Source organism: Hypanus sabinus, unplaced genomic scaffold (genome assembly GCF_030144855.1).
Source record: "Hypanus sabinus isolate sHypSab1 unplaced genomic scaffold, sHypSab1.hap1 scaffold_188, whole genome shotgun sequence".
NCBI classification, from domain to species: domain Eukaryota; kingdom Metazoa; phylum Chordata; class Chondrichthyes; order Myliobatiformes; family Dasyatidae; genus Hypanus; species Hypanus sabinus.
This window is the reverse complement of record NW_026779970.1, coordinates 35,777-50,706: the sequence shown is the minus strand read 5'-3', so window position 1 is coordinate 50,706 and position 14,930 is coordinate 35,777. Positions and strand designations below refer to the sequence as shown.

The window sequence follows — 14,930 nt, the reverse complement described above, 5'->3', positions numbered from 1 at the left end:
AGTCACTGAAACTCCTATGACTATTTTCATTTCCTTTCCTTCCACTGACCCAATTTCTAATGCAACTTGCCATTTTCCCTTGCATCTCAGTGTATTTTACTTTCCTGATCCATCTTCCATGTGTAACTTTGTTGAACACTTGGCAGAATCCATAAAAAACCTCATCAAGCCCAGTACAATCTCTCTTAATTGTGTGCTTAAAAAGTTCTTTCACCATAGTCAGGCCATAACTTTCCTTTAGCTAACCCATTATTGATTAACTTCTCTAATTGATGTTTTACTGCTGATTCTCATGTTTGCTCCAATAATTTTGCCACCAGTCATGTAAGGTCAGGCAAATGGGTCTATCAATTTTTCATATTTTAAACAATTAATACAACATTTACCAATCTTACATTTCTGCAGCTTCAGCTATAATATAATCAAAATTGATAGTCATATCCTCTGTTTCCTCCCAGCATCTTTTAATATCTAGGGATACATCTTATTCATGACTATACGTTTATTTACAGTTATAGAATCAAAATCTCTTAATGTGCTCACCTTCTCTGTGTATCATTTAAATGATTTAAATAGTTAATCTCAATGTCTGCATCTTAGAAGATTGGCACAAAGAATTCATTTAGAAATACACATTTCTCTTGCCTTTATAGGGAACTACCATTTTTGCCTGAATTAAAAATTATCTTTTATTTTCTTTTTCTTTTCTTATACTTACAATATATCTTAAGGTTTCCTTTCATTTTTACCTGAAAATTCTTGTTCATGCATCCTAGTTAACGTATTGATTTGTCATTTAATTTCAGTCTTGTACCTTCTATACTTCTCTAGGCTTTGGAAGTTTTTCACAGTGCTGCCCCAAGGAAACTTAAGGAGGTACATTTTCCTCTTTGCCTGGACAATAATATGGCTGAGGGGAGATTGTGACCTATTGTTGATCAAGCTGATTTAAAATAAACTAGATTTCCTAAAGGATTCTGAAATGTTTTGACAGTTTAATCTGTCAGATTACAGTCTGGTCACTGAAAAAAGAAAAATTATCTTGTGGCGACCCACTTTCTCTGCAGGTGAACCGGCTCACAAATAGCCAGCGGGGGGCGGTGGGGGGAGACTTTGGTAATGCACCTCTGACGTCATTTCCGCCCAGAGAGGGCAGGCACTAGGGATTTAAATGCCAGTGCCACGAAGTTTGAATAAACTAGTCTCAAAATGACTTACCAACTGCGTGTCATTATTTCAGCGCTGTGTGTAGCACATCGCTACATTGGTGACCCCGACGGTCCAAACAGGATTTGGACCAAAGATGACCGACTCTTCATCTGTTCATGCAGTTTCACTAAAACTGCCAACTTTCTGGACGCTGCGACCACGCGTGTGGTTTAGCCAAGCAGAAGCCCAGTTCCAGATTCAGCAGATATCATCTGATTCCACGCATTACTACCACGTGGTGAGCGCCCTTGACCAGGAGATGGCCGCCCAGGTTGCGGATTTCATACAGTCGTCCCCGGAAGAAAGCAAATATGAAGCATTCAAAGCGCTACTCATTGGGACCTTTGGCCTCTCACGGCATGAGCGGGGTACCCGCCTGCTTCACCTGGATGGTTTGGGAGACAGACTGCCGTCAGCATTGATGGACAAGATGCTGGCCCTGGCTGACGGACGCAAGCCCTGCCTCATGATTGAGCAGGCATTCCTAGAGCTGCTGCTTGGGGACATACATCTGCTGCTGGCCGACGCAGATTTCAGCGACCCCCGGAAGGCGGCGGCCCGGGCAGACGTGCTGTGGAAAGCCAAGAGGGAGAGTGTGGTGTCTGTCGGTCAGATTACCAGGCCATGCGCCCAACAGCAGACCAGACCAGGCCCGGCAGGGGGGCGCACACAACACAGAGGCAGGAGTGAGGAGGCCAGTGAACAGTGGTGTTTCTATCACCAGCGGTGGGAACAAAAGCCTGCCATTGTCACCCGCCCTGCAAGGGCCAGGGCCAGCTGCCGCTAATGACTATGGCGGCTGGCCACCAGGACAGCCTCTTGTACGTCTGGGACAAACAGTCGGGATGCTGCTTCTTGGTCGACACTGGAGCAGAGATCAGCCTATTGCCCCCAACGGGATACGGCACCCGCAACAGGAAGCCAGGACCCACCCTGAGGGCTGCAAATGGCAGCACGATACGGATCTATGGTACCTACACAGTGCAGCTGCAGTTCGGCGCCAGCCGGTTCACGTGGGACTTCACACTGGCCGCCGTGGCCCAACCACTCCTGGGGGCGGACTTCTTGCGAGCTCACAGCCTGCTGGTCGACTTGCAAGGGAAAAGACTGGTACATGCCGAGACTTTCCAGACTTTCTCCCTGGGTGAAGCCAAATTGCCGGCCCCACACCTGGACTCCATCACGCTGTCGGACAATGAATTCACCAGAATCCTGGTGGACTTTCCATCGATTCTGGCACCGCAGTTCACGGCAGCCATGCCCAGACACAGGGTACAGCACCACATTCCGACCCAGGGACCACCCCTCCACGCCCGCGCATGAAGGCTCCCCCGGAAAAGCTCCACCTGGCGAAGGAGGAGTTCAAGAGGATGGAGGAATTAGGGATCTTACGGAGGTCCGACAGCCCATGGGCCTCCCCCCTGCACATGGTGCCCAAAGCAGCTGGGGGTTGGAGACCATGCAGCGACTACCGCAGACTGAACGAGGCTACCACTCCAGACCGCTACCCCGTGCCGCACATACAGGACTTTGCAGCAAACCTGCACGGGGCAAGAATCTTTTCCAAAGTAGACCTCGTCCGGGGATACCATCAAATCCCAGTGCACCCTAAAGACATCCCCAAAACAGCACTCATCACCCCGTTCAGCCTGTTCGAGTTCCTCCGAATGTCGTTTGGCATGAAGAATGCCGCACAGACGTTCCAGCGGCTAATGGATGCGGTGGGATGCCACCTGGACTTTGCGTTCATCTATTTGGACAACATCCTTATAGCCAGCAGTTGTCGTCAGAAGCGTCTGTCCCACCTCCACCAGCTCTACTCCCGCCTGAGTGATTTCAGCCTCACGATCAACCCGGCCAAATGCCAGTTTGGTCTCGATACCATTGACTTCCTGGGCCACAGGATTACCAAAGACAGGGCAACACCTCTGCCCGCCAAGGCGGACACGATCTGCCACTTTGCCCGGCCCAACATGGTCAAAGGCCTGCAGGAGTTCGTTGGTATGGTGAACTTCTACCACCGTTTCCTCCCCTCAGCAGCCCATATCATGAGCCCTTTGTACACCCTGATGTTGGGTAAAGGCAAGAACATTACTTGGGACGAGGAGGCTGCGGCTGCTTTCATTAAAGCTCAGGAAGCCTTGGCAGATGCCGCGATGCTGGTGCACCCCAGAACGGACGTTCCGACGGCCCTCACAGTGGACGCATCCAACACAGCAGTCAGTGGGGTGCTGGAGAAGCTCATCGAGGGGCGCTGGCAACCCCTGGCGTTCTTCAGCAAGCACCTACGACCACCCGAACTCAAGTACAGTGCTTTCGACCGGGAGCTGCTGGCACTCTATCTGGCAATCCGGCTTTTCAGGTACTTCTTAGAAGGCAGGCCGTTCACCGCGTTCACAGACCACAAACCGTCGACCTTCGCATTCATGAAGGTGTCTGATCCCTGGTCGGCTCGCCAGCAGCGACATCTGTCCTACATCTCCGAGTACACGACGGACATCCAGCATGTCTCGGGAAAGGACAACGTCGTGGCGGACGCACTCTCCAAACCAGCTGTCCAGGCCCTGTCCCTGGGGGTGGACTGTGCAGCATTGGAAGAGGCGCAGCAGGCAGACGACGAGATGCCCAGCTACAGGACTGCAGTCTCGGGTTTGCAGCTGCAGGACTTTCTCGTAGGCCTAGGTGAGAGGACCCTCCTGTGCGACGTGGCTATCGGCCAACCTCGTCCCATTGTCCCGGCAGCCTGGAGGCGACGAGTTTTCGACTCCATACACGGTTTGGCACACCCACCTATCAGGACAACTGTCAGGCTGGTCGCCAGCAAGTTCGTGTGGCACGGACTTCGCAAACAGGTCAGTGAATGGGCCAGAACGTGCGCGGAGTGCCAAACAGCCAAGGTGCAGCGGCACACTAAAGCCCCGCCGCAGCAATTCGAACCCACCCACCGGAGGTTCGACCACATTCATATGGACATAGTGGACCCCCTACCAGTGTTCCGAGGAGCGCGGTACCTCCTAACTATGATAGACCGGTTCATGAGGTGGCCAGAGGCGGTCCCGCTCACCGACACATCTGCCGATACCTGCGCATGAGCACTGATTGCAATCTGGGTAGCATGCTTCGGGGTACCAGCCCACATTACCTCCGACAGAGGCGCCCAGTTCACCTCCAGCCTGTGGTCGGCTGTGGCCAGCCTGTTGGGAACACAGCTGCACCACACAACTGCTTACCACCCACAGTCAAACAGAACGCTTCCACTGTCACTTGAAGTTGGCTCTCATGGCCCGCCTGAGAGGGCCAAACTGGGTGGACGAGCTTCCCTGGGTCCTGCTTGGAATTCGCACAGCGCCCAAAGAGGATCTGCATGCCTCGTCGGCCATGTTGGTGTATGGCACGCCCTGGCCGTCCCAGGAGAGTTCGTACCAGCTCCAGGGGGGCAAGAGGAAGAACCCGCAGCAGTCCTGGACAGGCTACGCGAAAGGCTCGGCAACTTGGCCCCCGTACTGACTTCACAGCACGGACGGACCCCGACCCATGTACCCAAAGACCTACAGAACTGTAAGTTTGTGTTTGTACAAAGGGGCGGACAACGGGCACCGCTACAGCGGCCGTACGAGGGGCCATTCAAGGTGATCAACAGCAACGGGTCCACATATGTTCTGGACATTGGGGGGAGAGAGGAGGTTTTCACAGTGGACTGACTCAAACCAGCCCATGTGGACTTGGCGCAGCCGGTCAAGGTTCAGGCACCGCAGCGCAGAGGCAGACCTCCCAATCAGAGGCGGATCCAGACTGTGGACATTGAGGGGTGTATCGCTGATTCTGGGGGGCGGTTATGTGGCGACCCACTTTTTGCGCAGGTGAACTGGCTCACAAATAGCCAGCGCACGGGGGGAGACTTTGGTAATGCACCTCTGATGTCATTTCCGCCCGGAGAAGGCGGGCGCTAGGGATTTAAATGCCAGCGCTGCGAAGTTTGAATAAACTAGTCTCGAAACGACTTACCGACTGCGTGTCGTTATTTCAGCTCTGTGTGTAGCACGTTGCTACAATCTCATAATTTTTCTTGCAGTTACTTATGCAGGAATTTTTTTTATGAAAAAGAGGACATTTATATGTTAGGCATATTCCAGTTTTTTTAGTAAAATTTCAAATTGACACAATCTGTTATTAAATCTGCCCCATAATTATTAGTTGTGCATTGTTAGTTGTGTTGTACTGCACAGACATATACCAAGTTCAATCTCCAGTCTAAACTAAGCTGGCAGATGACTGTAGTTTCCCTGCTATCACTGCGTTAGGGAGTGGAAGAAGCAGGAAAGCTGTGGAAGTATACGAGCAGAATGAGGGCTCATCCATGAAGGTCTCAGTCATTTATCATTACTAGCAGGAAGGCACATGTGCAGACTAAGGATGGTTGGGCATTGGAATTCCAAGTTGTTTATTGAACTTCAGGCCCACATGGAGTCACAGCCTTGAGGAATGGAGAGAGAGAGAGAGAGAGAGAGAGAGAGGGCACTATCTTGACATCAGGGGGTCCCTCAAAAATATAATCAGAAGCAAAGACCAAGGCAATACGAACCCATGCCCACATTGAACCAATACATAACTCTTCTATAGTTCAGTAGCATTTATAGTCTGTCAGCAGTTAGTGCACAGTTCCTGGTGTCATGGAAAGAATTTCTAAGGGAAGCGTACAAAACACCATTACTATTCTGCAATGAATTTAGTGCGATCAACAGGATGAATTTTAATCCCCTGTATTATGGTCACGCTGCCTGTATTTTCTGCTGAGCTCATTTACCACGATGGACTGTAAAACAAATGCAAGTGAATGACTAACAATACAGCAAATTCATCAGATTACTATGTTCTGTCCTGACACCTCATTCCCAGCGAACAGTTAGCAGTCATGTATTGATCAGCCCACCAATTCTCACTGGAGGTGCGGAGGCACAATTAAAGAAACATTGCAGATTAGACATTTTCAAATGTTACAGTCATTAAAAGTTGATTTATTATTAGAATTCCGCTTGTCTTGTGCTGTTATAACATACACAGAAAATCCAAAATTAATTGATGTTTATTGTATGATGCTAAACTTCTCAAATCTATTTACCTCCATCAATGTTTCAAGCATTCTCTTCTAAAAATGCTTCAGAAGTGTAATATTTTTATTTCTCATCAGTTTGGTGGTAGGAACTCATCTTTGTCCTCAAACTGTAAACTTACTTTTGTATAGAGACGTGTAGCTTAATTCTCAGCACAATTCATCTGTGAGTTTTAGTTGATCATGGCAACACACAGATGGTAACATCCCTTCTTAGCCTTCACCTGTATAATTTTTTTTATTGTCTGTTCATCATTCATAGCGCCTTATAAAATAGATTAACCGTCATCTTTATGACTTATTTGTTACTCCGCCAGTGAATGTTTAGCCAGAATGTTTATAAACTAAAGTTTCATATTAACATTATTATTTTTACCATTGAAGTTCAAATATAGAGTGCATTTTAAAAACATGTTAATGAACATTGGCATTTCATTTTGTGTACATTTTTGATTTGTAATCACTATTATTTTTGTACAAACAGCTGCTGAAATCATGTCATGCAGGGTCTGGCATTCAAGGTAGGACTGTTCTTAATTACCAACCAACAATCAAATCCGCTGTTTAATTTTGACAGTACTTCATATACAGATAGTTGATCACGCTTTGATTAAAATTAGATTTTACAGTCAATGATGGAAAGTTTGAAATTTTTGGTGCAAAAGAGAGAACAATTATCCATGGAGTTTCTTTTCCCTTTTCTGGACTTGGGATGTTATCAGTAATTCACGACTTTGTGAGTAGAATTCCGAGTTAATCGGCTATTAAGTATACCCAGTAACAGGATCCACAATCCTGTCTTACTACGTTTATTTAGCAATCTCATAAGAAGTGTTCAATGGGACAAAATGAAAGATTGACTTTTAAAATTTAACTTTGATTAATAAATGAGGAATAATATAGTTCATCTGTATTAAAATGTAAAACTTTTATCTAAAGTAACCATATTTTTAACAAAGGCACATTGGTTATCTTTTGCACTATCTATGGTATTGAGCAAATACACTTTATGATTCAATAACTATTACTCATGATCTACTCTTGCCTGGCTGTAGACTAGTTATTTCAATGAAACACAAATTTCCAACATGACTCATAAGGGGTTTATGCAATTCACCAAAACACTATCCAGGTGGGGAGTCTGTAATTTGTCTTTCAGATTTCAAACAGAATTGAAGATTACATTTAATGTAGAAATTAAATGCATACAAATATGCCAGTATGAGACCACAATAACAAACCTGTTACGTTACTGTTTCATATCTCCCATGACTTGGGTTCAGTCCTGACCTCTGGAGCTGTCTGCATGGGATTTGCATTTCCTCCCTGTGACTGCATGGGTTCCCCCAGCTGCTCCTCTTTCCTCCCACATGTGTGGGTTGGTAGGCTGACTGTAACTTGCCTTTGATATGTGGGAGAATAAACTAGCTTGATGATAGTTGGCATAGTTGAATCAGTTTGTCAAAGGACTGCTTCCATGCTGTGTATCTCACTGCGAACTCATCTGGGCCAGGACCAGCTGGGAAATTCTAGCAGTGGAGCACTGAATTGTTGGCATTTGCCAAAGGCCTTTAGTGAGGCCACACATCAATGGTTAGGTTTTCAGATCACTTTCAATGAGGTCCTGCATAGGAAGTTGGTCAGTAGGCTTAGAGCACAAGGACTGTGGGCATAATATTGACACAGACTGAGGGAATTGGCTATGGGACAAAACACAGTCAGATCTTTCTCAGATTGCCAAGTGGGGTACTACAGGCACTGGTGCTTGTGCCTCATCCATACACTGTCTATATAAGTAGTTTCATTGAGAGGAGAAAACAACATTTTTGCAAGTTAGATACAAAAAACTAGGTGGATTGTGATGAGAGAGGAGGTTTCAAGGGGATGTAGACAGTCTGATTGAATAGACAAGAATATGGCTATAATATGGAAAAATGTGAAATTATCTATTTTGTTGCACAAAGTAGATCAGAATTTGGATGTTGTTGATGTTTAATGATATTTATGTGTCATTATGCTTTACTTTTATGACTGTGAGGCTAAGCACTGCTCCAATGTCATATTTAAGTTTGCTGATGGCATGGATATTGTTGGCCGAATCAAAGGTGGTGACAAAGTAGTTTATAGGAGAGAGACCGAAAATCTGGCGGAGTGTGCCACAACAACAACCTCTCACACAGGGTCAGCAAGAGCAATGAAGACAAATGCAGTGTTTGCATTCATTTCAAGAGGTCTAGAACATAAGATCAGAGATGTGATGCTGAAGATTTATAAGGCACTGGTGAGGCCTCATCTTGAGTATTGTGAACAGTTTTCGGCTCCTTTATCTAAGAAAGGATGTGTTGGCATTGGAGAGGGTTCAGAGGAAGTTCACAAAGATGATTCCAGGAGTGAAAGGGTTATCATATAAAGAACGTTTGATGGCTCTGGGCTGTACTGGCTGGAATTTAGAAGGATGAAGGGGGATCTCATTAAAATCTTTCTAATGTTGAAAGGGTAAATAGAGCAGATGTGGAAAGGCTGTTTCCCAAGATGGGGGAGTCTAGGACAAGAGGGCACAGCCTCAGGATATTTAAATTTAAAACAGAGATGTGGAGAAATTTCTTTAGCCAGAGGGTGGTGAATTTGTTACCACGTGCAGCTGTGGGGGCCAGGTCATTGAGTGTATTTAAGGCAGAGATTTATAGGTTTTTGATTGACCGCGACATCAAAGGTAAAGGGAAGAAGGCCAGTGAATGGGGCTGAGGAAGAGAACAGGAGGACCAGCCATGATTGAATGGAGGAGCAGACTCAATGAGCCAATTGGCCTAATTCTGCTCCTACGTCTAATGGTCTGATTATTAACTTCAGGAGATAGAAATCAGAGGTCCATTAACCAGTATTATCATTTCAGAGAATCTGTCCAGGGTCTAGTACCTAAATATCATTATGAAGAAATCATGGCTACGCCTCTACATCCTTAGAAGTTTGTGAAGATTGATATCTAAAACTTTGACAAACTTCTATAGATGTGTGGTGGAGAATATATTATCTGGTTGCATCAGAGCCTGGTATGGAAACACCAATGGCCTTGAACAGAAAATCCTACAAAATATAGTGAATGTGGCCCAGTCCATATGCAGTAAAGCCCTCCCTTCCATTGAGCACATCTTCACTGAGTGCTGTCGCTGGAAATCCATATCCATTATCAAGGACTCCCACCACCCAGGTCACGTACTCTTCTTGCTGCTGCTATAAGGAACATGGTACAGGAGCCTCAGGACACACACCACCAGATTCAGGAACAGTTATTCCCCTCAACCATTAGGTTCTTGAACCAGAGGGTATAACTTCACTTGCTCCATCACGGAACTGTTCCTTCACCTAGAGACTCACTTACTAGGTCTCTATGTCTCATGTCCTCGATATTTATTGGTTATTTATTATTATTGATAATAACAATAATAATTAATACTACTAATAATTATTATTATTTTTTGCATTTGCAATTTGTTGTCTTTTGCATGTTGGTTGTTTTTTCATCCTGTTGGGTGCAGTCTTCCATTGATTATATCATGTTCCTTGCACTTGCTGAGTATGTCCACAAGAAATGAATCTCAAGATTGCATATGGTGACGTATGTGTACTTTGATAATTGTCACACCTCGCTATCCGGTGCGGGTAAGAGCGCCAAACAAGGGTCACCAGTTGAAAAAAAAAACAGATGGTAAGCCGCAACAGCACATTAGTGCAAAGGGGTTTTATTTAGTGTCAGGTGCAAAAAAAAAAGCAAAAGTTGTGAAGAAAAAGAGTATTTACAAATAGATAAATGAAAACAAAGTGTACAAAAATTTACAAATATACAGAGGCGTTCTCCATGACATACTCTGTCATTAACTTTCCAATATAACTGTCACATCCAACCTCCACACCTCAGCAAAGCCAGACTGAGGGTTTAAATCTGCCTGCGTAGGTTGTAGTGTGCCTGCTCCCACTAACCCAGGCATAATTTTAGGATGTTCCAAACTGATCCTCGGGTCTTTTGAGGACTTTCTGCTGTCTACAAACTGACGTAACAGTGTGAGGGAAAATAAATGAGACCTTTTCGAATGCCTGTGTCTAGAATCTTTATTTTTTTGAATTATAAGCCAGCAGAACATATCAACTGAAGGGATTGTTTTGATTAGCCAAGCTAGCGATTGTTTTAATGTTGGGGTGCGTAAGTGATGAACTGTCAGGAACTGCAGAACGGAAGGGCAAAGTATGTGAACTAGTGAGGAAACTAGACCAGGGACAGAACGAGGAGGCAAAGGGGCAAGGTTGGTGGGAGAATTAACATTTCCAACCTGTTCTGTCACAATAATAAATTGACTTTGAACTTTGTATACAAGTTACTGAAAACTAATATGCAGGCAGATCTAGTGTCTTAAAGGCAAATGGCACATTTGGAGGGAATTTGAATACAGGTGTAAAAAATGTCTTGATGAGACTATATAAAGAGTACTGTTTTTGGCCATAAGGCATGAGAGCAGAATTCAGATCTCTGGTTCATCGAGTCTGCTCCGCCATTCCATCACAGCTGATTTAACCCCATTCTCCTGCTTTCTCCCCGTAACCTTTGACACACTTAATAATCAACCTTCACTTTAAATGTACTCAATGACTTGGCCTCCACAGCTGTCTGTGGCAAGGAATTCTACAGATTCACCACCCTCTGGATAGAGAAGTTCCTCCTCAACTCTGCTATAAAGGGACATCCTTCTATTCTGAATTTGTGCCCTCAGGACCCAGACTCCCCCACTATATGAAGCATCCTCTCCATTGATTTCAATGAGATCCCCGTCATTCTTTTAAACTTCAATTAGTACAGGCCCAGAGCCTTCAAACACTCATCATAGGTTAAGCTTTTCTTCCGGTGGATCTTTCCCGTCAACCTCCTCTGGATCCTCTCCAACGCCACCACAACCTTTCTTAGATAACGGCCCCAAACTGCTCACAGTGCTCCAAGTGCAATCTTCATTTGTCCATCGTGCAACGATGAGAACCACTGTAGTCATCTGCAATTTGTAGGAGCTGGACTCGTGTGTGGATACGGAGGCCATCCCTGTTCGAAAGTTCTTTGGCAGTGTGGACAAAAGATGGCAACCACGTTGGTTGCAGGTTGCTGGCTCGGGCTTTCCTACATCTTTGCTGCAAGTGTCTTTTCTGCCTCGTGTCACTGCACCCTGACAAAGGGAGGAGTGTACTCAACCCAGTCCTGGGTGATCTTTTCCAAGGTGTCTGGGTTGATGCTAAACCCCTTTTAGTGAAGTTTTCAGGGAGTCTTTACAGCGTTTTCTTTGGCTTGCACGGGTACGCTTTCTTTTTTGTAGTTCATCATAAAGCAATCTCTTAAGCAGCCGGTGGTCTGGCAGATGAACTACACAACCTGTCCAGCATAACTGGGACTGCATCAGAATGGTGTAGATACTGGGCAGGCCTGCCTTGGTAAGCACCCCAGTGTCAGGGACCCTGTCTTGCCACTTAATGCTGAGGAGACATCCTACCAGTCTTTCTTCCTGACTATGATATAGTCAATTAGATGTTAGTGCTTAGAGCAGCGATGCGTCCATGAAGTTCTGTTATGGGTGGGAAAGTGGAAGACAGTGTTGGTGATCAACAACTCATGTTCAGCGCATGTCTGGAATAGTAGACGATCGCTGCTATTGCAGCAGCTAACATCATATTTCCCAATGACCCCAACCCATGGGGTGTTGTCAGAGCCAGTTCTTCTTTTGAAATCATAAGGATGATAAGCTTGTGTGCTTTGGGACCATTTGCAATAATTGAGTGCAGTTCTTCATAGAACTTGTTGACATCACCTGGGTTCATCATGGTTGGGGCTAACTGTTGACGTGCTTCCTACCATGCTACAGAGGGAGTTATTCATGAACTAGTCATTCGTCCCCTTTGGAGGTTCAGCAAGTTTGCTAGCGATCTCTGCAAAACTCAACCCCAGACTCATGCCGATCTTAATTTCCTCTTCTGTTCCATAAGAATGTGTACCCTGCGACCCTTCCACAAAGTTTGCCCCCTCCTGCAAGTCTGGTTTCACTTAGGGATGCAACATCGATGTTATATCGGTCTAGCTCTCTCCCTATTAGAGCAGTTTTCCTTTGAGGTCTGTTATCGTCGACTGTCTAACAGTGCACACACGTTGCATACCCATTTTCCCTCGGGATCAATAAAGTATGTCTGTCCCCCGCACCAAGGGTGAAAGGAGTAGTCCTTAATTTTCCCTTTGATGTATTTTGTCTGCTATGATAGGGTGCCTGCCAGCCATGGTAAACTGGCCAAGGAAATGTTTAGGGCATTTTTTTCCCTCATACCTTTCTGATACCATGGAGGTGTGCAGTACATTCCAGAAAAGGACTGCTCAGGTGACTGCCAAAAACTACTGCCATTTCATATCTGTGAATAACAACCCTATGGTTTGAGCCACCAGTGTAGCCACGGCTGATAATGTACCCACACCTGCTGCTTCGTTGCTACCCTTTCACCACACGACTTAGGTTAGTTTGGGATGGGAAGGATGGATGACAAGAGTGACTTGCAAACACTTAGTGTAAAGTGAGGAGGAGTTGTGACCTTACTCACTCGTCTGAGACCATCTGTAACCAGTGGCAGGACGGTCAAGATTGATCAATGCCTTATCAAGCATCAGCATCACATCATTGATTTGATATTCTAGTCCTCTCAAAATGAATGCAAATATTGCATTTGCCTTCCTTACCACTGACTCCGACTTCAAAGTTAACCTTTAGGGAATCCTTCACAAGAATTCCAAAGTCCCTTTGCACCTCTGATATCAGAATTTACTCCCCATGTTAAAAATAGAGCATGCCTTATTCTTTCTACCAAAGTACATAACCATACATTTCCTAACACTGTACTCCATCTGGAATTTTTTTTGCCCAATCTTCTAATCTGTCTTAAGTCCTTCTGCAATTTCCCTGCTTCCTCAACACTACCTGCTCTTCCACCTATCTTTGTTTCATTCACAAACTGGGCCGCAAGATCATTTATTCTGTCATTCTAGATCATTAACGTATAATTTGAAAAGTATTGGACCTAGCACTGCTCCCTGTAGAACGACATTGGTTGCTGGCAGTCAATCAGAAAAGGCCCCTTTTATTCCCAATCTTTGCCTCCTGCTAGCCAGCTGATCTTTTATCCATGCTAGTATCTTTCTTGTAATATAATGGCTCTTGTTTAGCAACCTCACGTGCAGCACCTAGTCAAAGGCCTTCTGACAGATGCAAGCAAACAGCATCCACTGACACTCCTTTGTCCATCCTGCCCGTTATATCCTCAAAGAATTCCAACGGACTTGTCTGACAAGATTCTCCTTGATGACTTTGGCCTATTCCATCTGTCTCCAGTACCCTGACATGTTATCCTTAATAATAAACTCCAACATATTTCCAACTACTGATGTCAGGCTACCTGGCCCATAATTTCCTTTCTTCTGTCTCTTTTCTTAAAGAGTGGAACAACATTTGCAGTTTTCCAGTCCTCCAGGACCATTCCAAAGTCTAGAGAGTCTTGAAAGATCGCTCACTATTAATATATCCACAATCTCTTCAGCTACCACTTTCAAACTCTGGGATGAAGTCTGTCTGGTTCAGGTGACTTGTATACCTTCAGACCTTTCAGCTTCCCAAGCACCTTCTCCCTAGTAATAACAACCACAATCAATTCTGCCCCCTGACACTCCTGAATTTCTGGTTCACTGCTGGTGACTTTCACAGTGAAGATTGACATAATTTCGTGTACGTGTGCGCGCACGCACACACACACACCCCCCCCCCCCCCCCACCCACCTTCAGATTTAATCTTTTCTCTCCGTATTGCTTTCTTTTGGGATTTAAAAGCTTCCCAATCTTCCAGTTCCCACTGATTTTTGCTATATTATATGCTCTTTCTTTTGCTTTTCTGCTGTCTTTGACTTCCCTTGTCAACAACGTTTCCCTTTAGAATACTAATACTTCATTGGGACATATCTATCCTACATCTTCTGAATTGCTCTCAGTATCTCCAGCCATTGCTGCTTTGTCATTATCCCTGCTAGTGTCCTTTTCCAATCAACTTTGGCCAGCTCCTCATTCATGTCTTTATAGTTCCTTTTTTTCCATTATAATACTGATACATCTGATATTAGCTTCTCTTGCTCACATGACAGAGTGATGTCTATCATATTACAATCACTGCCTCCAAAGGGCTCCATTACCTTAAACTCCCTAATCAAATCTGGTTCATTATACAACACCCAATCCAGAACTCCCTAATGGGCTCAAATTTGTAGGCATTCTACAAGTTCCTTCTCTTGGGATCCAGCACTAACCTGATTTTCTCAATCTACCTGCATAATGAAATTCCCCCTGACTTTCGTGACATTGCATTTCTAACATTATTTTTCTATCTCCTATTGTAATTTATACTCCACTTCTTTGCTGCTGTTTGGAGGCTTGTATATAACTCCCTTCATTGTCTTTTTATTCTTGCAGTTTCTTAACTCTACCCACAAGGATTCTACATCTTCTGATCCTATACCACCTCTTTCAAGGATTTGATTCATTTTTTTTTACCAAAA

General features: G+C 45.0%; 1 protein-coding gene across 6 annotated transcripts in view; it reads left to right on the top strand.

The window, feature by feature from the left end:
* Positions 1–14,930, top strand: part of LOC132387457 (1-phosphatidylinositol 4,5-bisphosphate phosphodiesterase beta-4-like) — a 536,307-nt gene that overhangs the window by 488,291 nt on the left and 33,086 nt on the right. For all 6 annotated transcript variants that reach the window (XM_059959817.1, XM_059959814.1, XM_059959818.1 and 3 more), the window contains one exon: positions 6,804–6,840. In XM_059959817.1, the coding sequence (XP_059815800.1) occupies positions 6,804–6,840 (37 nt within the window). The remainder of the gene's footprint in view (positions 1–6,803; positions 6,841–14,930) is intronic.